This window comes from Oryzias melastigma, linkage group LG4, assembly GCF_002922805.2.
Source record: "Oryzias melastigma strain HK-1 linkage group LG4, ASM292280v2, whole genome shotgun sequence".
In the NCBI taxonomy this organism is placed as follows: domain Eukaryota; kingdom Metazoa; phylum Chordata; class Actinopteri; order Beloniformes; family Adrianichthyidae; genus Oryzias; species Oryzias melastigma.
In genome coordinates, this window is record NC_050515.1 from 10,376,821 (window position 1) to 10,398,026 (window position 21,206).

At 38.6% G+C, this 21,206-nt stretch overlaps 1 protein-coding gene across 8 annotated transcripts in view; it reads left to right on the forward strand.

Annotated features, from left to right (window-relative positions):
• ptprsa (protein tyrosine phosphatase receptor type Sa) overlaps positions 1-21,206 on the forward strand; it is a 292,916-nt gene that overhangs the window by 195,596 nt on the left and 76,114 nt on the right. For 6 of the 8 annotated variants that reach the window (XM_036211506.1, XM_024278989.2, XM_024278979.2 and 3 more), the window contains 5 exons: positions 3,287-3,556; positions 3,660-4,241; positions 7,572-7,708; positions 7,819-7,963; positions 17,145-17,465. In XM_036211506.1, the coding sequence (XP_036067399.1) occupies positions 3,287-3,556; positions 3,660-4,241; positions 7,572-7,708; positions 7,819-7,963; positions 17,145-17,465 (1,455 nt within the window). The remainder of the gene's footprint in view (positions 1-3,286; positions 3,557-3,659; positions 4,242-7,571; positions 7,709-7,818; positions 7,964-17,144; positions 17,466-21,206) is intronic. The other 2 variants (XM_024278987.2, XM_024278988.2) reach the window with 1 other exon arrangement.

A 21,206-nucleotide genomic window follows, 5' to 3' on the forward strand; every position in this document is an offset into this window, starting at 1 on the left:
TCTTCTGCAAAGGAGCATTCCTTTAAAGGTCAGCTCTGAACTTTTTGCCCTCAAGGTCAGGTCAAGTCTTGCCCAGGGTAGCAGAGTAATTGACAATAAGAGTGAAATCCCAGCGAGGATGCACAGAGTAGAGGCGAAGTCGACAGAACAACTTGATTTAAGGGTCAAGTAGACCTGTAGATAAAATTTTAATTTAAAATGTTGGTGTTTTAATTGTTTTTTTATGATACACAAGTTTCTATAGTTGATTTTTAGCATTTAAAGGATGTTCAAAAGTTATTTTTAGCAAGCAGCAGTAATCAACAGGTAGTTTAGGACATGGCAGCTCAAAAGTTAAATATATATAAGAATTTTTACATATATATTTAAATGTATATGGTAATTCTAAAACCTTCAGGGTGTGTGTAATTGATTTGTGTGCCTTAGTTTGGTGGACAAACCTTTATGTGCCAAGCAACGATCATATGAATCCCATTTGGATCGACACGGTGTCTTTTGGAATGCTACCTATCCTAGAGGAAGCTTTTCTGTCTCCCCCCTCCATAGTCCCAACCTACTTCTTCCCTGTAAATACATGCAACATCCGCCCCTCCCTAGACTTCACGGAGCATTTGCACGGAGGTGCAGTGCGTGAGGTGGGGAGGAGGGGATGTAAATCCTGATTTCTTGTTTTTTAAGCCCCAGTGTGTGAGACATCCAAACCCACTTTGAGCCACAATCTTTTTCTTGTTTGCCTTTGTTTTCTTTTCATTTACAACCACAGTTTACTTATTCTATCCTCCACTGTTCCTCCTAACCCCACTTTTCCAAAACCCGAAAATCGTCCTTTTTTTTCTTTTTTCTTTTTTTAAACAGTGTGTCTGCGCGTCCATCTGTATCCCTCCTCGTCTTATTGCTTGAATTTGTTCCACCTGGTGTTTCGTCTCTTAGCCCTATATGTTATGTCTTTTTTTTTTCATATGAAATCATCTCTTTCATTTAGTTTAGCATCTTTTCTGTTTTTATTTTGGCTTGTTTTTATCTCTGCATCCCAACAAGGATTTTGACTTTACGTAGTCCAACTATATTTTTGTTTGTGTCACCTAAGACATATTCCATTATTTTCTAACGCTTGGTTCACACTGAAGCGGAAGGGTGGGGAAGCGGAGGCCGCTTCAATTCGGCCCCCTTGTTAACCTATGGTGTGGTTCACACCGGGCGCGGAGTGCCGCGGTCCTCCGCGGGAGGCTCGCACCATACAGCCCATTGTTTTGATCTATATTGTGCGTGAGCGATTGACAGGAAGTTGCATCAAGATACATGAGAAAATCCGGTGTATTTTCAAAATATAACCAATTTTTCACAATAAAACACAGTGATTGACAAATACACAATTATGTTTTTGTATTTAAACAGACTGTAGGGATAAAAATAAACATAATCAAAACACACAAAACCAGATAGACGCACACACACTTCTCTCTATGTGTCTCAACAACTGACAAATTAAAGAAGTGTATGCCTACTACTACTTGCTTCTTCTTTGGAGAAACATGGGGTTATATTTTTAAGGTTATTAATTTAACCAAAAAAAAGCTCCAGTAGAAGCTGCTGTTGACCGTCACAGAAAAATGCGCGTCTACTGTGAATTGCAGGAGAGTGTGGATGCCGCATGCATTCTAGTGTGAACCTAGCGTTATATACCAAGAAATAATGCATCCTTTTGCACCACCGGATGATAGATTTAGAAAATAGCGTCATTATATTGTAACAGCATGGTCATAACAGGACTTTGGTCCACTTCGCAAGTACTTGTTGGGATGCCTCATGTCTTTAAGCTGACATTACACAAACATATTCACAATCATATTAAGTATACATACATTAATAGACATATATACCAGAGTAGTGTAACCGTCACACATTTTCTCTTCGTCTCAGGTTCATTACCCTTTAAGTTAAAGTCCAACCCATGAATTTAGAAACTCCGCCCACCTTCCTATTTTATTCTGCCGTTGTTCACGTTCTTACCCTTTCCTGTCATCTGTCTTTCTTACTGTGATCCAGCGATCCAGTTCTGTTTCTTTACTCCTATGTGATACTTAGTGTTCTAGCTACGACTGCTATATATCTTTTCTTTATGATTTTGTTTTCTGTGTACCTCTAGACATACCTTGTTCCTCAATACTTATTTTATGTTACTGGGACTGCGATGTGACAATGTGCCACCATCACATTTTGTCACATTTGCTGAAGAAAAGCAAAGTTTACACGGCACCGAAACGGGTTACCATCCCTTTACCCTCCTCCAACCTTTCCCCCGCTTTACTCTCCCTCTGCCATCTTTTGCAAACCTTCTTCTCTTTCTTTCCTACCTTCTATATTTTTTCACAGATGTTATAACCTCTATCTTGTACCTCTACTCTCCTCTCCAATCGTCTTTTGTCTGGGCATGCTAGCGACCCTTCAGTTATATTCCTCTATGCATTTTATCTCAAGTTTTATATCTGATTTTGTTATTATTTACCTCTTAATTTACCTCGACCTACTTATGCATGCTGTCTGTGAAACTGATAGCTGCATCTATTAATGGAACCGTGTCAGATCTTAATAAGGCTTTGTCCAGTGGATCTACCCCAAACCACAAAAATCTGATTAAAGTTTCTCATCTTTTACATCACTAGGAAGCGTAGAGAGGTGTTCCCATGCAAATCTATGCTAGAGCGGGGTTAGAGACCTGACGGAGATGGTCAGGAGATCAGTAACCCTACACTTCCTGTTCTGTGGGAGAAGCCTTGAAAAGGCCTACTTCCTGTTCGGCACGAGTGCCTGAGAGGACGGGAAGTTCCGGGTTGCCTTAATATTGGGGTCATGTGACTGTATGGTCACATAGCCTTTAGCGCGCACTTTCATTCCTTTTATTCAGGTTATCCTGCAGCTCTCAGACGTCCAAAGATGAGAAACTCATAATAGATTTTTGTGTCTTTAATTGTGCTGTGATGGGTCAAATATTGGTCAATGGAACCTTGTTGCTATGAATCGTTGCTTAATTGTTAATCTATATTGTTGTTGAAGCAGTTCTCTTAGTTTAGTTCTTACCCATTATTTGTATCTTTTTTTATGTTTCAAAAGTCTAGTTTTCTTTTGTTTTTCAGTTCGCATTTACCATGTTGAACCTTTCGTGTTAAGTGTTTCCTTCAATAGGGTCCACTCTGATTGGCCTCTGTTGTTACCTGTCTTTTTCTCTTCTTTTTGACTCCCTTGCCCTCTTTTGTCATCTTCTTTCCTGCTTCATGCCTTCTCACAGTCCGGCGGGTGCCTCCTCGCTTCTCCATTCCACCGACCAGTCAAGAAATAATGCCAGGCGGCAGTGTGAACATAACCTGTGTGGCAGTGGGGTCGCCCATGCCCTACGTCAAGTGGATGCTGAACTCTGAGGATTTGACCCCGGAGGATGAGATGCCAGTGGGCAGAAATGTTCTTGAGCTGAGCAGTGTTCGCGAGTCAGCCAACTACACCTGCGTCGCCATGAGCAGCCTTGGCATTATTGAAGCGGGCGCTCAGATCACTGTCAAATGTAAGTGCGGACAAGCTTTTGTTTTTCACATCTTTTTTAAAAGGAATTTCCAAACCTTCACACCCTTTCCTGCTTTATTTATTCCTGTATGCCCCTTTCACAGCTTTCCCAAAGCCTCCGGGTACTCCTGTGGTCACTGAAACCACTGCCACCAGTGTAACCATTACCTGGGACTCAGGAAACCCAGACCCAGTGTCATACTACATTATTCAGTACAGGGCCAAATCCCCAGACAGCAAGTACGAAACCGTGGATAGCATCACCACAACCCGTTACAGCATTGGTGGGCTTTACCCAAACACAGAGTACGAGGTCCGTGTTTCTGCCATCAATACGATCGGCCAGGGTCCTCCAAGCGAGCCAGTCGAGACACGAACTGGCGAGCAAGCCCCCGCCAGTCCCCCGAGAAACGTCAATGCCCAGATTCTTCCCCAAAACACAATGATGGTGACATGGGAAGAGCCAGAGGAGCCGAATGGTCAGATTAAGGGCTACAGAGTTTACTACACTATGGACGCCTCTCAGCCCATTAACCTCTGGCAGATTCACAACGTCCAGGACAGTGTCATCACCACCATTCGGAGCCTCACTCCTCATGAGACCTACACAATCAAAGTGCTGGCTTTCACTTCTGTTGGTGACGGGCCTTTCTCTCCACCAATTCAAGTGAAAGTAGTGCAAGGAGGTGAGGTTTGAAACATTGGTTTCGGTTATTTTCGCAATGATTTTTTTGCAGTGTATTGAACACAAGAAGTTATTTGTGTGGTCATTTTGGTGTGTTATAAAATTTTTGTGTAAACATCAAAATTTTTTTTCTTGCCTTACTCCAGTTTTTGATGTCTTGGTTTTGGAGTATTAGGTCCACCATGAAATAACAATAAAACAAAAAAGCATGTACAAGAATAAAGTCATAAAATTATGAGAGAAAGTTTTACAAGGAAAAACCCAAGATTTTTTGTTAAATAAAGTTTAAGTATAAGCCTCTATCTAATTTATGTCGACTAAATCCATCAATGCAACCATTTATAGGGATGCACAAAAGGCTTTAGTTTATCATATGGATCTATAAGCCATAATGCATAAGGACTTCTGAAACTTTTGGAAAACGAATCTTCTTCTAAAGACGCCCAGTTTCCTTTAAATTCTATTAAATGCCCCAATGTTTACAGCAAGTCAATAGTTGTGTTTCCATTCACCATGAAATTGCACAAATTGGATTTGCGGTCATAAATGTCCTTAATGGAAACATGTCATTTAAAAAAACTTGTATTTATGGGGAAAACGTTTTTGCACTTGGAAGAGGTGGTTTTTGAGTCGCATTGGAATTTACATATTTCTCAAAACTACAATGGCACTTTATTTTATTTTTCATTAATTGAGTCACGTGACTGCAGTGCACAGCCGGCGCCACAAGAGGTCCCACGGCATCACACACCTAGTCAAAAGTTGAGCGTCTCATGCAGAATTATTGGATCCACAAATCACCAATAAGTACCTAGTCACTAATAAAAACCACAATTTTCCAAAATCCCTTCATCCGTAACCTGCCTCTCCATGGCCTGAAAAGACGTTAACGTCTCCTTTGATAAATAATGATGAGCACTGATGCCGTGGCAGAAATTTGAATGTGTCTGTATTGTTCACATCCGTCGCCGTGTCACATTTTATAAAAATGAGCCATCCGGACGTGCACAAAGCAGGGTATTTAGAACATCTGAATTATTTAAATTGCGAGATTTAATGCATTAACCGACAATATTAAGAATGTATAAAGTATTTAATTTATTACCTTCAGACAATAAGAAGAAAAAAATGTATAATCAAAGAAAATCCCCATAAACTAAGAGCAACTGGAAACTTAAGGCTCGGACAAAAAATCTGAAACATCTTAGAATTAGAACAAAAACAATGCAAAAACATTCATGAGTTCAATTACGTTAACAAACAAATCATACGGACAAAATACAGAAATATATCTGCCTAAATTGTAGTACTAGTGGTGAACAATATTAACTGATTTCCATTACATTATTAAGACTAGTAATCTATAATCCCTATTTTGTTATTATTTGGCATGCTGAAAATGTAGATTTTCTTTCATTTGTTTTGTCTTATTTTGTTTAGCATGTTTTGCTTTATTTCTTTTTATTGGGCAGGCTTAAAGGGCCTATACCTGCAAAATCAACTTTTTGAGCTTTTAAGAGTATTACAATTTTCCTCCCTCACTATAAACAACCCCAAATGAGTATTCTGTCCACGCATTTCTAAGTAATACTCTAAAAACCTTCCCCCCCGAGCACCAGCCCCTTCCAACCCTCAGAAACGAGCGGTTGATGTCGCAAAGTGAGAACAGCCCCTTTCAGGAAGCGTCTGCTCTGCCAGACCCGCCCCCAAACTAAAACAAAACCCCAAAATTTTGGTGAGGGAATCTAGCGGTGATTAGCCGCCAGATGCTAACTTCTCTATTGAACTAGCAGCGATCAGCCACTAACACAGCTAGCAATTATCAGCTGCTAACTTTGCTACTCGACTAGCGGTGCTGAGCCGCTAGTTTTGTTGCTCAGCTAGCGGTCCTCAGACACTAGCTTTGCCGCTAAACTACCCCTCTTCAGACGCTAGCTTCGCCATTCAACCAGCAGCGATCAGCCACTAACATCATATCACAGCTAGCGAGGATCAGCTGCTAACTTCACCACTCGACTAGCGATGCTGAGCCGCTAGCTTCGCTGCTCAGCTAGCCGGCTTCAGACGCTAGCTTCGCCGTTCAACCAGCAGCCACTAACATCCCAGCACAGCTAGCGATAATCAGCCACTAGCTTCGCTTCTCAGCAGCTAATTTTGCCGCTCAACTGCTTACTTTGACGATCATCCGCTAACCGCTAATGTATCGATGGTCGTGGCTACTAACGGTAGATATGCACATCCATCTTTGCAAACGTTCGGATGTTGTTTGTTTTCATGGGCGAAACAAAGACGCGTTGCCTACCAGCTCTGGGGTGATGCCATGAAATGGGCGACACCTACAAGCGGCAAACGGCAGTGCCTTTAGAGATTGAGGCATATTAGTTCTGAGTAGAAAAAACAAAATTCACAAAAGTAACTCATATTTCATAAATAACGTGTTGCAAAGGTAAAATATGATTTTATATATATGGATACAGTTTAAAGAGTTAAGAAAAGCCTGGTACAAGCCCTTTAATAAGCTAAGCGTCTACCTGCTCCCTTTCAAACATATATCTGTATTATTTTTGTTGTTGTTATTGTTTTTATCATTACTCTCTACTGTGTGCCATATTGCATGTTTGAAGCAAGTTAAATAAACCAAAAAAAAATAAAAAGATCCTTTTGAATGACTCATCGTGTGAGTTGGTTTGTGTTTCTTCACATAATTAGGATTTAATAGAAACAGTGTAATTGAGTTTTTTTTTACATTTCTAGAATATTGATAAAGTGTTGCGCATATGTGTAATTGAAGCGCAGCTAATAAGTTTTTCCTTATTTGTGAAACCAATAGTGTAGTGAGTGCTTACAATGCGCTCTATTACTCTCATGCTAAAGCATTGGTCATTTTTTTGCCTCATAAATGTATGATTTTAATCTTGTAAATTATCAACCTATGACATATGAAACTTTTACATAAAATATGGACTTTTTTCTCAGAAATTATGATTTTATTCTTGTATTTTTTTTACTTTTTCATAATTTTACTACTAGTCTTTTAAAATTACGACTTTTTTCATCATTTTCTCATACATTTATGTATTCATTTTTCATGGTGGCCCTAATTCTCCATTATACTCAATAGTTCAACAAATGTCAGAAATAATTCTTAGACCTTACAAATTATAATTGGACGCATTTCATAAACAAAACCAGACAGAGGAGGTACAAGGACATTACTTTGTGGCAAGAGAACCTTTCATTTTTTTCCCATTTTTTTGATTCTTGGTATTTTTATATTTGGTCTTCACAAAGCTTCAAACTGACTGTGCATGTCCTGTATTATGCTCCTTAGTTCCAGGGCAGCCCTCCAAATTTCAGGTTGGTGCTGTATCTGACACCAGCATTGAACTCACCTGGGAGCCCGCCCACGACAAAGAAGCTATCCGAAGATATGAGCTCCGCTACAGGGAAAGTAGTGTCGGCAACCAGGTAGGAATTTAGGTCTAGCTTTGACTTCTTGTCATGGCAACAGCTCACCATGATCCAACATCACAGCTGTTACCTTGGGTATTTTAGTGACTTATTTCTCCAATTAACAGATGAAGAAAACATTTGATCCCACAAAATCATATGTTGTGGAAAGTCTCCGTCCCAATACAGAATACTACTTCTCCCTGGCAGCCATCTCTGACAAAGGAATCGGAGCCTTCACAAACGAAATTTTACAGAAGACGCTGCAAGCCAGTATGTAGCTTTTTATTCAATCTCCAGACCTGTTTTTCTTGTCTTTTTCGGTGTCTTTTTCACAAAGAAAGTTTCCTCTTTTATGTCATTAAACTGACTGTAATAAGGTTTTTTTCTCCTTCCTTCTGAGTAAACCTTGAAATATTTCCTTAATGTCTTCTCTAGTCTCTTCTGTGATGCTATTACATTTTCTCAGAAATAAGATTATGGAAAACTCCTTTACATGTTGTTTCAATGAATTCTTTGCTTACTTGAGATTTTTTTTATTATTATTTATTTATCTAAATTGTTGACTGTGACAATTTAAATGCTGTTTTCAGTTTTTTGGAAGGTGGCATCTACTATAGAGGGCTGCATCGAAAAGTACTTTTGCCTGAAAGTTTTACAATTCCTGTTTTTTTTTTTTTAATGATTCGGCTGTGCTGCAGAAATTTACAGACTTTTGTTACACTAAAAAGGTCTCTGTGGTGTGACAGTTCACTGTTTTGCTTTTCAGTTCTACTTTGAGGTAAAAGCCAAACATTTAAAACCAAAAAGTAACAAAAGATTGTTACCTCTTGGCTTTTTTTTTACTTTGCAAACTGAGAAGACACTCTTGCTTCTAACAAATCTATTTTAACAGAAAGAATTTTCTTGCAGAACCAGACTGCAGAAGATAGAAGTCAGTAATTAGGATGATGACGGAGATATGCAGTGTTTTGCTTAGGATACAGCACTGAAATAAAACCTGTGGAGTCTTAGCAGTTTATACTGTATGATGGTAGTAGAATACGAGCAGGTTGAAAAACACACAATTTTATTGGTTTAAGATCCCAAAAAAATCTATTGGGGCTTAAAAAATTCAATTTACTGTGGTTGACCTAACCACTGATGTAATGACAGGACAAATTAATTTTCATTCATTGTGTTTTATTGCTAACAATGACTAACATTAGCTGTGTTTCCACTGACTATGGCCAAATCTGGATTTTGCTCCATTGTAGGGGCATTTGGAGGGGTAGGGTGTCCGAAAAAGTCTTTTGAACGGGAAACCTTCAAAAGAAGAAGCGCGTCTCTTCACGTGGGTGTGCTCTGAAGTTTAAATGCCTTTTTTTCTTTTTAGTGTGACTTTTTAAAGTTATAAACCGATGTTACACATTTTCCGAGCGCTAGCAGCTACATGCTAACATAGACGACTTTTGATGACATCATCGAGTGGGAGTGACAGCCAAATTAGAAAACACGATTTTTCCATAACTCCTTGTTTGAAGGGCTAAATGTAGAGGTAGGGAGGAGGGAAGAATTCAGATCAAATTGCGCAAATTGGATTAGCGATAATAAATTTGCCTTTTGGAAACATGACATTTCGGAAAAAAAATCGCTTTTATCCAAAAAAAATAAAGTTTTTACACTTTTTTTGCTGTTTTATCAGAATCGAGATATTTAATTAAACTAAACTGTAATGGAAACACCAGTTTTTAATAAATGAGTCACGTGACCAATCAGATACCACGTTTAACTTTGCAGTGCCTTAAGCACTGCATAGGGGGCACCAAAAACATCGCACAGCTCATCAAAACTTAAGCTTAAAATCACCAACCACGATTTCCAAAACTTGCTTCATCCCATGTAGCTTGTCACTCCATGACTTGAATAAGACGCCGACGTCTCCTTTGATAGATGATGATGAGCGTTAGTGCCGTGGCAGAAATTTGAATGCATCTGCTGTAAATCAAAGTATTGTTCACATCCGTCGCCGTGTTTTTTTAATGACATGATTTGGTTTTTATTTAATTGCATAATTGTGATTTATTGAAAACAGTGTAATCGTGAAACTGTTTTTTTTTTCCATTTTATGACATTTTTGTCATTTCTCGAATTTTTTAAAAGTTTTTTGCATATGTGTAATGGAAACACAGCTAATGGTTTTTTATGATGATATTCAATATATATGGATTTAAAAGAGGAATTTTGATTAGGATGGTACATAAACCAGCAAAATCAAGAGAAATGCATCGTGCAAATAGGTGTTTCTGTAACTAAAGTGGAGCATCTCTGGTGGTTAGCCAAAAAATACTGTAGGAGGCACATTACAGTGGAAGCAAACTTCTTTAACACGTTTTCTGTTTCTACCAGTGCAACTGTTGGCTATCCCCCTGCATGCTGGCATGGGGGATTCGGGAAACCCACCTCACAGTTCTTTTTTGTTATTGCTAAGACGCAAAGCTTCACTGACTGTGCAGACTTGAAACGGAGAGTGTCACCACACGCATCTCTCACCTCCACCCATCTGGGTGTTCTTGACTAGTCGCTGCTAAACAGTTGATTGATCTTTGATCATTTTAAGCATGAAATCTACTTTTGTGTTTATTCATTACCATTTGTGTCTTGGCGTCTCTCGAGTGTCTGTGCACATTGTCGCTTGTCAATGTGTGTCGGTGGTCTCCTTGCCTCTGTTTTTGCATTTGCTTTTACCTCTAACAGCAGACTACACTGGAAGCACTCCTCCTCCTCTTCCTCCTCTTCCTCTCCCATCACCCTTTTCAGCCCTTCTTTCTCTTCTGGTTGTTCCCTGTGCACTGGAACAAAAACTCCCCTCTGAGTGGCTTGACATCACCTTTCTCACTTCAAGCCTCTTCTTTTTTTCTTTTGGTATTTGTTTTTTTTTTTCTTTTTTGGGGGGAGGGGGGTAGATTTATTTCAAGACATTTGAGGTTTTATTTTGCCCTGGAAGTGTATTGGTTTGGCATTTTGGGACTTGCTCGTCTTTCTTTTGGGTTTCTGCATGAATCCAAGTCACAAGCAAAAATAAAAAAAGTACAATACAACTGCCAAAGCAGCACATATGTACAAGAACTGCCTTGTAAACAGACAGTATGTTGGTATTTTCATTTCTTCAATTTAGTAGGTATAACTACACCCATTCTCTCAGATGTGTTTCACTTGGAGTATTTAGAACTAGTGAAGATTTTATTCACAACCTCCTTTAAATGCAAGACTAAGTCCGACAAAGAAAACTCGTTTGAAACCAAAACTTAACTTGATCTTTGGGACACTTTGAGGTAAGTGACTCTGTGGTTCAAGAATTTAATCTGGCAGTCCTTTGCTCGAAGATTAGCCCTAAGAAAAGATATGTACGCATTTTTTATTAGGCTTTCCCTTTATTTAATCATTCATTAATCAATAATTATATTTGCTGGGTAATTCAACACAAACAGTCCTTTTGTTGGCATCTTCAGTGTAATCCGTTCTTGTAAAGACTGTTGTTATACAATTAAGACAATTTTGCCCCATTTAAATGATCAGTTTATACTGATTTGGATGGATTTGGATTGTTTCAATACTAATTATTAATTTATGTATTTTTCCGCTTGTTAGCACTTTACCACAACTTCAACTTGAACGAACATTAACAGAATTAAAAATGTGCATATTATAAGAGAAAAAATGTAATAATTCTGACAAAGATTACATCAGTATGAAAATATTTTTCAATGAAAAATTAAAGTCTAAGAAAATATTTTGATAGTTTAAAGAGGAAGAAATATCTCTTATTTATTCCATTCAAAGTCAAGAGGGCTCCACTGAAAGCTTTATTTAGTTTTTGCGCTCTATAAACACCGACATTTACTACCTTTTCGAGTATGAAACCATTCAAATCTGTTGGAGTGTGACTGTCAGACTAAAGCCTTGGACCACAAAGTGAGAACAGACAGGTTACGTGATTTAAAAAAACTGTTTTGTTGACCATTGTCTATGCTGAACACTGTTGAAAGGTTGTTACAGCTTACTCAGTCCAAGTAGCATTACCAGGGGCTTCTGATGGGTACCACTGTCTATCAAAATCCCTCTCATGCTCCTTATTCTTGATATAAATAAGACCAAATTATTTGTATACATAGGAGCACAGACAGCCTGTTCTCTTGTCCGGTATTACGGCAAGTTTACCAAACAGGTGACAGTGGAACCCCTTCAAAGGCAAAGCTCCGTTGGCTATGCTACCGCTATCAGACCAGGTTGAGATCATTTTTGTTCAACCATTCTGAGTCCACAACCTGAGAGAGGAGAGGGTCCCTCCCCAGTCTATTGCAAAGCACAGTAACGGGACCATAGATGTACGCTGGGTGTCTGTAGGACCACGGAGTGGCAGATAAGAATCCCATTTCATAGTGTCAGAATTAATTTCATGCTCTGCAATGAGCTATGAGCCAAGGCCTTGGATTTCCAGGCTTTGTTACACATTTAGATTATACCTAAAACCTGCCAGTAACCAGTCAATTGCTCTCACTGAAATTAAAGTGGCAGATTCTAAATCCTCTGAACGAAAAACAAACATCTCCTACAACTCCCTTACTTACTGTAATTGCTGTAGGTTTTCAGAGATATTGGAAGGTTTTGTTTGGCATTTCAGGGATTAATTCCTCAGAGACCCACAAAAAGGAGTCATGTCATCCTAGGCTACTGATGATACAAAAGAAAATCAAATATTCATTATGTTAAAGAAAATGTAACAAACTCTGAAGTGAAATGTGTGGTTAAAAATAGCTTTTTTATGTTGGAAAATGTTTATTAAAAGATTTTATGTGGGATTATTGATTATTTAATCCTTTAATACTGTAGCTGTTGCTGGGGACAGGGAATTCATTACGCTCTTTGACCTCCCGTAACTCTTCCACCAATTATTATAATGGAGTCTGAGGCGTAAAAATGAGCTTTTTACTGATATGCAACACTCTAATGTAGCACAAAAGCTGCTTTTCTACCTGTCAAAATCAGTAGGTTTACCATAACTGTGTGTTCGACTACTATAAAGTGATCCATATTAGCGTAAAGCTGCTTTTCTAAGCTTCAGAATTGGTTGAAAAAATGTTCATTGCGGAATTACGGTTATTCAAAGAACACTGAGCTAAAGGTCTTAATCAAGTACAGTAAGATAAAAGAACAATGAGTTGAAAAACATATATTGGTTTAATAAAACACATTTTAGAAGAAGCAACATGAAGTCATATTTCTGGTGACTTTTCCAAAACTCAAAAATATATATTTTTTTGCTTGTCCAGTTCATAACTGGTCCAACTGATCACAAAACGCAGGAGTCGGATTGTTTCACAGGTTTAGTCCCGGTTCAGATTTATTTTTGGATCAGTACAAAGAAAAAAAGAGAACAAAATGACAAAATAAAAAGAATTAAACTTGCAACCTTTTTTGTGCTTTCTCAACACATAATACATTATATATATATATATTTAATTAATTAAGTACCCAGATGCTTATGCAGTAAATGAATCCCAAATTATCACTCCTCCACTGCCGTGCCCTGAACTGAATGTGGCCTAACATCTTCACTTTGGCCAACAGTTGTAGTTTATTCACAGTTAGCTCTACCAACCGGAGCTTTTCTGATGCACTCTGCTAACAAAAAAAAATCAAACAAGTCTGAGTACATTTCTATGCAGATTGTTTGAAAAGTTTTCACAGAAGTGGCTTTATTCGATGATAAGCATTTAATATTTGATCAAAGACAAACTGCAGTGACATCACAAGACCAAAAAGTTAAGATGTGAGACTGAATGTCGACATGACCAATTATTTGTCACATAGCATTTATTGGGCTCTTTCACAGAAGGTTTAAAAAGAATGCCAAGTGAAGCTCTTTTGTGATTGTTCGGTTCTCGTATCCGTAATCCCTCCCGTGTCCTTCATGGGATCTGCAGTTTATTGAGGCTATGGCCCAGTTTGTCGTAAACCTTTATCAGGATCAGGCCCGGAGATGCCTGTGCTCTGTGATAGCCTGAGCCTTGTCAGATTCATAGCCTTTTTTCTGCACCACAAAGATTGAGAACTGAGCAATCATTCTTGACTTGGAGAGTTTGCAAATACTATATGGGTAAAGGAAAGAAGCTGAAAAGCTCAAAATCCAGTAAGACCTTAAGTAAATAAGCCCATTGGACACAGAGAAGGGTTTGGGGAACTGTGGCTGAGTTTCTGTCTTATTTCTGAGAGCTGAAAACTTTCCTGGGTTTCAGGGATTCTCCAAACTCCTTGTTTTTTTCCTTTCATTTTTAAAGCCGTTCTTGCCAAAGTGACATTACAGTCAGAATGTTGTCATTAAACTTTAACAAATTCCGTTATACAAGCGTTCCATCTTGTTTCCTCTATATTTTTTCTGCCCCGGCAATTTTAAAATTACATTAGATTTGACAAAAATACATGAAAATGGAGCTATGAAATGGGATTTATTTGTATAAATTGGGAACAAGGAACAATGTTTGTGCGCTCAGAGAAGTTCATGAGCAATGAATATCTTAAAAGTGAGTATTCCCTGGATCTCTCCCTCTCTCACAGTCTTGTGGACTCAACAGTACAGAACTAAACAGTCCTGGTTGCAGCACTGAGCCAACCCTCTCCCTCCCGGTAACATCAAAGTGAGTCCAAAATGAGCTCTCGGTTGATAAAAATTAGAGGTGTTTATGGAAAAACCGAAACTGACCTCAAAAACAGTATGATGTGCTTTTCTGGAAGGGAAAGTGTTGCAACTCACTGAATACAGAGTAAGTGCACTCTGTAGTCAGGTGCTGGGGGTAAGAAAGTCTTTGAAATGTTGTATTTTTGGGAGTCAGGTACGTATGATGCAGACAATATTTGTGATTTTTATTTTGTTTGTCATTTTTTTACGTTTATATGCAATCTGAGTTGTCTTTTTACACCATTCCTTTTGTTGTTGCTCTTTCTTTTGAGTCTTTTGGGTTACAGAGAAATTAATTTTGCAGCACATTCTTTAAGCTCATCATTTATTTCTGCAGCTTTATTTTTTTTTCCCCCCAGAACGAGAGCACATTACTCTTTCTCATTGTTTTCTTGAGTTCTCTCCTTAATTTTCTGTGTGGAGTTGTCTCTTTTTTTCAGATGACATGCAGTTTTTTTTTTTTTTTAATTCTGTGTTTTTTCTGTTAAACAGACAGGAGTGTAATAATGAACTGGATTTGCTACTGTGAAATAAAGCCATCATGTGGGGAAAAAGAAGGAAATTCCATTCGGACAAAACCTCTTCCATACATCCATATTGCCTCAAACTGCAGATTAAAGTGCCATTAGTTGTCACACACATAGATGTGTGAAATTTGTTCTCCGCATTTGACCCATCCCCTGGGGGAGCGGTGAGCTGCAGACACAGCCGCGCTCAGGAACCATTTGGTGATTTAACCTTCCCTTTAAAAGTGTTTGATCACTTGCTTAGCAACATGCTGTCTTTAAAGTCCCACTCCGATCATCTTTTGATCAATTTTAAAAGTGGTTGTTTTGTGCTTATTGTGCTTATTCAAATTTGTTTTTAGATTTGTGAACAGTCTAAGACAGAAAATGAAAATACAGTTTGGCAGGACATTAATAAAATAAATATAGTCAATTTTTCCTTTGAAATTCATAAGTGTTCGGCTGTCACTGCGAATACCGGAAGTAACTTTTCACTTTGTCGGCCCTGTCGCCATTTTGTCTGACGTCACAGTAAAAAGGGTCTATTCGGCAGGTGGCCGTGCATTCAAAATTGTGAGGCAGCAGTCATATTTTTACATGCTGCGCAGTGGCCTTGGAGGTTTTAAGAAAAATTTAAAATTTTTCTCTTAAAAGTTGACATCAGTCAGTAGCCACCCAGGCACATTTTGAGTTCACGTAGTGGGAGTCGGGGATGACGCCATTATGAAACCAAGTGATAGCTGGGCGACCACAGCTCAGAATGGGCGATGTGTAAATGTTTCTGGATGGCGTTCATCCATATCAACTACCAACAACCACCAGCCACCCAGTAAGTTAAAGTCCCACTATTTGTGTGTGAAATTTGTTCTCCGCATTTGACCCATCCCCTGGGGGAGCGGTGAGCTGCAGACACAGGAGCCATTTGGTGGTTTAACCCCCCAGTCCAACTCTTTAGTGCTGAGTGTCAAGCAGGGAGGAACTGGGTCCCATTTGTAGAGTCTTTGGTATGACTCAGCCAGGATTTGAACCCACGACCTTCCAATCTCAGGGTGGACACTCTACCACAAGACCACTGAGCTGGTAGTTTGGGGGTATATAAAAACGGTTAATTTCGTACATCTGACAGCCGTCTGACTGCCACCTGACAGCCGTCTGACTGCCACCTGACAGCCGTCTGACAGCCGTCTGACTACCACCTGACTGCCACCTGACTGCCGCCTGACAGTCGCCTGACTGCCCCCTGACAGTCGCCAGATTGCCACCTGACAGCCTTCTGACTGCCACCTGACAGCCTTCTGACTGCCACCTGACAGTCGCCTGACTGCCACCTGACTGCTGCCTGACAGTCACCTGACTGCCACCTGACTGCCACCTGACAGCCACCTGACACCTGCAGGCTTTTTTCAGACAGTTTTTTGTCTGCTCCAGATTCACTGCAATTTCAATAAATAAATACTCAGAAATGCCATTTTAAACTTTATTTTCTTCATATATGTCCTCCATCACGAGAAAAATGCTACTAGAACATGTTAAAAATGCCAGAATCAACATTTTCATTGGAGTGGGTCTTTAAAGGCACATGCAGCCAGGATCAGAAACAACCTTACAGATATGTTATGTACATTAATTGTGCCTAAAAGGTGAACTTTGATGTAAAGTAAAATACCCTTCAGTAATGAGTTAATCAAAGTCTTATCCAATGTTGTTTTACAGGCATAACATTCAATCCTTAATGGCTCTGTTTACAGCCAAGACGCTCGGTGTTGGTGCTAATTGCCGAGGCCTTGTGTTGGAAAATTACCGCTTGAGACATGTTTACCTGGTAATTAGTTGTGAGTTGACAGAAACTAAACAGCTAGCCAAGAGCCTCAGTGGCAGTGATGCATGAAATGGCTTTGAAGCCTTTTACAGCTAAAAAATCTGACAGCACCAAAAATTCATTCATCCCATCCCCACATATCTCACAAGAGTGGCCATCCTGATTCATAATTACATGTGCTTGTCCTGTTGTTCATTTATGTCTCTTAAGTTGACATTTACACTATTATTTATTTTTTGGCATTTTTTTTGTTGGATATTTTCATTTGAATTGTGCTGATTGTTTGAGTTTTTCCTTTTTTTCATTTTCTTTATCTCTCCCATCTTTTTATTTTTTTGTCGTTCACCCTTCCGTCCCCTTTCCCCTCGTCCCGTACCCCTCTCCCTCTCCGCCCGCTTTCCGCCTCACCAGAGCCCTCAGCTCCCCCTCAAGAAATTAAGTGCAGCAGCACCAGCTCCACCAGTCTGTTGGTAAGTTGGCGCCCCCCACCTCTGAGGAGTCAGAACGGGGACCTGACGGGGTATAGGGTGCTCTACCAAGTGGTGAGCCCGTCAGAGGGGGCTGGTGGCGACCCGAAGCCCACGGAGGAGCCCATGGTGCCTCCCACAGTGGAGCAGGTGTTGCTGCAGCGGCTGGGAAAGTGGACTCAGTACCACATTACTGTGTCCGCCGCCACTGAGGTCGGATCAGGCCCAGAGAGCGAGCCAATCATCTGCAGGACAGATGAAGACGGTACGTCTGAGGATGTTTGCTAAAACGATTTGTGCATTTTATGCCACTAATTGTTTCTCATAATTGTATCTATAATATATATTATGTTGTTCTTAGATGTTCCAGTAATTAAAAAATAAGGATAAGAAATAAACTTATAACATGTACTCTATGGTTTCAATATCCAAATGCAAATTTATTCTACACTTGTGACCATTAAAAAGCCTACACCATGCTTTTTTTTAAGGCTTTCAGAGTAACCTTATCCATATGTATGATCATATACTACCTTTGGCACATGAAGGAACTAATTATTTATGAAATATGAGTTATTTTCATTCGTTCTTTTTTTTTCCCTACCCGAAAGTAAGACGCTTCAGTCTCTGAGGCTCCGCCTTTCGCTTTTTGTGGGTGCCGCCCATTTCATGACATCATCCTAGAGTCAATCTTGGCAGCGTGTCTGCGTTTCGCCCATAAAAACAAACAACATCCAAATGTTTGTAAAGACGGATGTGCTGACTAGTATATCTGCCTTTATTAGCCTAGCGGCTAAGCTAGCAGAGCAGCGAAGCTAGCAGAGCAGCGAAGCTAGCGGCTGATCACCGCTAGCTGAGCGGAGAAATTGGGTGTTTGTGTTAGCATGGGAGGCAGATCTGGCATCAACTCATGAGAAACTGCTCCTTTTTGTCATTTGGGAGGGGCTGGTGCTCAAAGCGTAGGTTTTTAGAGGAATACTCAGCAATGCACAAACGGATCAAAAATATTGCTTCGGTGTTGTTTATAGTGAGGAATGAACATCAAAAAGCTGATTTTTGCACAGTATAGCCCTTTTAAATAAATACATGAATATAACGAACAACACATTGAGTCTAGCATATATTTTTCCACTTAAAGTCCATCTTTATTGCCTCTCATAAAAAATAAGTGCAATCTAAAGTGTTTTTGAGAGTAAATTAGAAAAAAGGATCAAAAAGCCTCATAGGTCATCACATATAAGACATTAAAAAACTATTGAAAATGGTGCTGATAAAAACACAGTTTTAAAACCTTGGTAAGTTAAAACAGATTATAACCAAGAATTTCAAGCTTATTATCTAAAAAAATATTTCATGTTAAAAAAGATAAAATTTGAAAGAATCATGTTGTAAAGGCTTGCACAAAAAGGATTATTTAATATTATTTAGCTGTATACTTAGTTAATTTGCTACCTTCCTTGTTAGCTTAAATCACTTTAGTCCCATTTACACATGCACGGGCACATCAACACACTGATGGTGGCGCTATTTTTTGACACAAGTAGCCAACCTATAACCACCAATGTGGAGTTGAGTCTCTTGCCTGAGAATTTCAATAAATGAGCAGGCCAAACATGTGACCTTCCGATCAGAGGTCGATTAGTTAGCAATAGCAAAAATTTTGATGATTGTACAATCAGACTGTATAAGAGAGCTGGACTGAGTGGCCCCTCCCCCTCATGTTCCAAACAGGAAGAACCCACTGGCTCCAAGAAGACAAAATCCCATAGACTTCTATTGGGAAATAAACAGTTATTACTCAGTCATTCCATTTGTCAGAATTGCTCTGATAGCTTGTTTTTAATCCTTTAACTACCCAGCCAAAACAAATTTGATTAAAAAAACAAACAAAAAAAAAACTTTATTCTGCCACTTATTGCCTTGAGAGAGTAATACACATTATTAATGTTTTTAATATGCTTTCTAGATGTGCTCTACCGTTTAGTGGAGCAGCAGTTACAAGGTTACTATGTTTTTGCTAATACTATTTCTTTTCTGATAGTTTCATTCTGTAGTAAATGTAATAAACTAACAAATCAAGTATGTTAAAGTGGTTGCCATAAATATTTTGTTTTAATTCGTATCGGACCAATATTCCTTACTGACATTGTTGGTTCTAACATGGTTACGTACATATTGCAATAAAAAAGGCGACTGAATTGACTTCATTTTGGAACCTGGAGCAAATCGTTTTTATGGGTGACTCACACTTAGTCCAGTTCTCATATACTGTCAGACAAAGCAGATCCAAGCATTTTAGATTAAATGCATCCTTCAGCTATTGGAAATGCACTTCCAACCCATCTGTAGTGTGTTAACGTGTGTCTCTCTATGTGCTAAGAAAGTCCAGCTGTAGTTCTCTGGATCATGCAGCTCAGGTCACCAAAATAATTGAGGGAACCACTGTCTTTCATTTTTTTATATGCAAGTCAAGCTGTTCGATTGAAAAAACTCTTACCAGTTAGCTGTCTGTGGAAATAAATGCCAACTACTGTGCAGATAAATAAGTTTTTGATTCGGTTTACTTCTCCTCACTTGAACCATAAATGTGGCACCACCACTGTGCTCCTGTGTGGAAAAACAAAGTGCTCGGTGGGAAATCAAAGTCCTTTAAAATAGTGTTCTTTTGACTGAGAAAAACAATACAAGTTTAATGCTGCTGAGTGGGATAAGAGAATCTGGATGGCAAACAGAGAAGTTAAAATGCAAGCATGTCAAAGCACACAAGTCACTGATTTATGACTGACAATGACTTTTTTTTTTTTTTTTGGCTTTTACTACAACAGTGTTTTTTGGCAGTTTTGAGCTCAGATTTTTCATGTACCTGTTAGAAAAAAGTCACACTTTTCAGGGATTTTACAGCAAACTTTCCGGTTTCATTTAACAAATAACAAACAGAACTTACCAAAAGGTGAAAAAAGACATAAACAGAAGTGGAGCCAGATTGATTTTAGGATTTGGATTTTGGAGTCAAAAATAAGATGTTACCTGCTCACTTCTTTGGCAAAAAGAGACGATCCATTACAGATTGAACAGCTTGAAAGGAAGGGCCACCTTAAAGGTGGTTATGACCGAGAGACGGCGTTTCCCAGAGTCGATTAAAGGTTGAAGGTGACAGGAGGAAGCACCGATGATGGGTGATGGGAGGCATGAAAGGGCAGCCAACAGCAGAATGGATGTTTTCTGATCATATTTGTCACTCTTAACACTTTTTATGAATGCTGTGCTTTCCAAAGGGGTTGCTATAACTCATAAATCATCGTACATGGAACTTTGATCAATACTGTGTTTAATGTATATATAAGATAAAAGCACAGATTAATAAATCTAGGAATGTAATAAAAAAGCGATCAGTGGAATATTGCAATACTTTATTTGACAATACTTGTATTGAGTTAAAATACTGCCAAGTTGATATTTAATTATTATCTAAAAACAAACATGTATTTCAGTCTTAATTCTGTTTTAAACTTAAATGTTTCTTGATTTACCCAAAGAAAAACATCTTAAATTTGCTTGGGTAAACTTGTTTGTAAGATACAGTTGTATACTTTTCTGATCATTAAAAGTATTTTATAATTTTATTTTTTTGAAAAATGTATGGATATTCAGATAATAAAGGTCAATAAAGGTCATAACAAATAGTAAAACATTATCTGGCACTGAGTTGGAATACATCAGTATACACATCGTATCATGTTATGTGTATCGCAATATGTATCGTATCGCCACATTCTTGCCATAATAAATACATACATCAATTCATTTTATTATTCAATACAATTTATTAAATATTTATACAGAATAAAATTGGATGCATTGGATGAATAAATATTGTATTTTCTATGTAAATATTTATTAATTTTTAATCTAAATGATACTTGAATGCCATTTATCAGAATCCCAGCTCTTTAATATGGAGCCCCTAAAGGGACATCAAAGTTACAAAAAAAAAATAATAATAAAA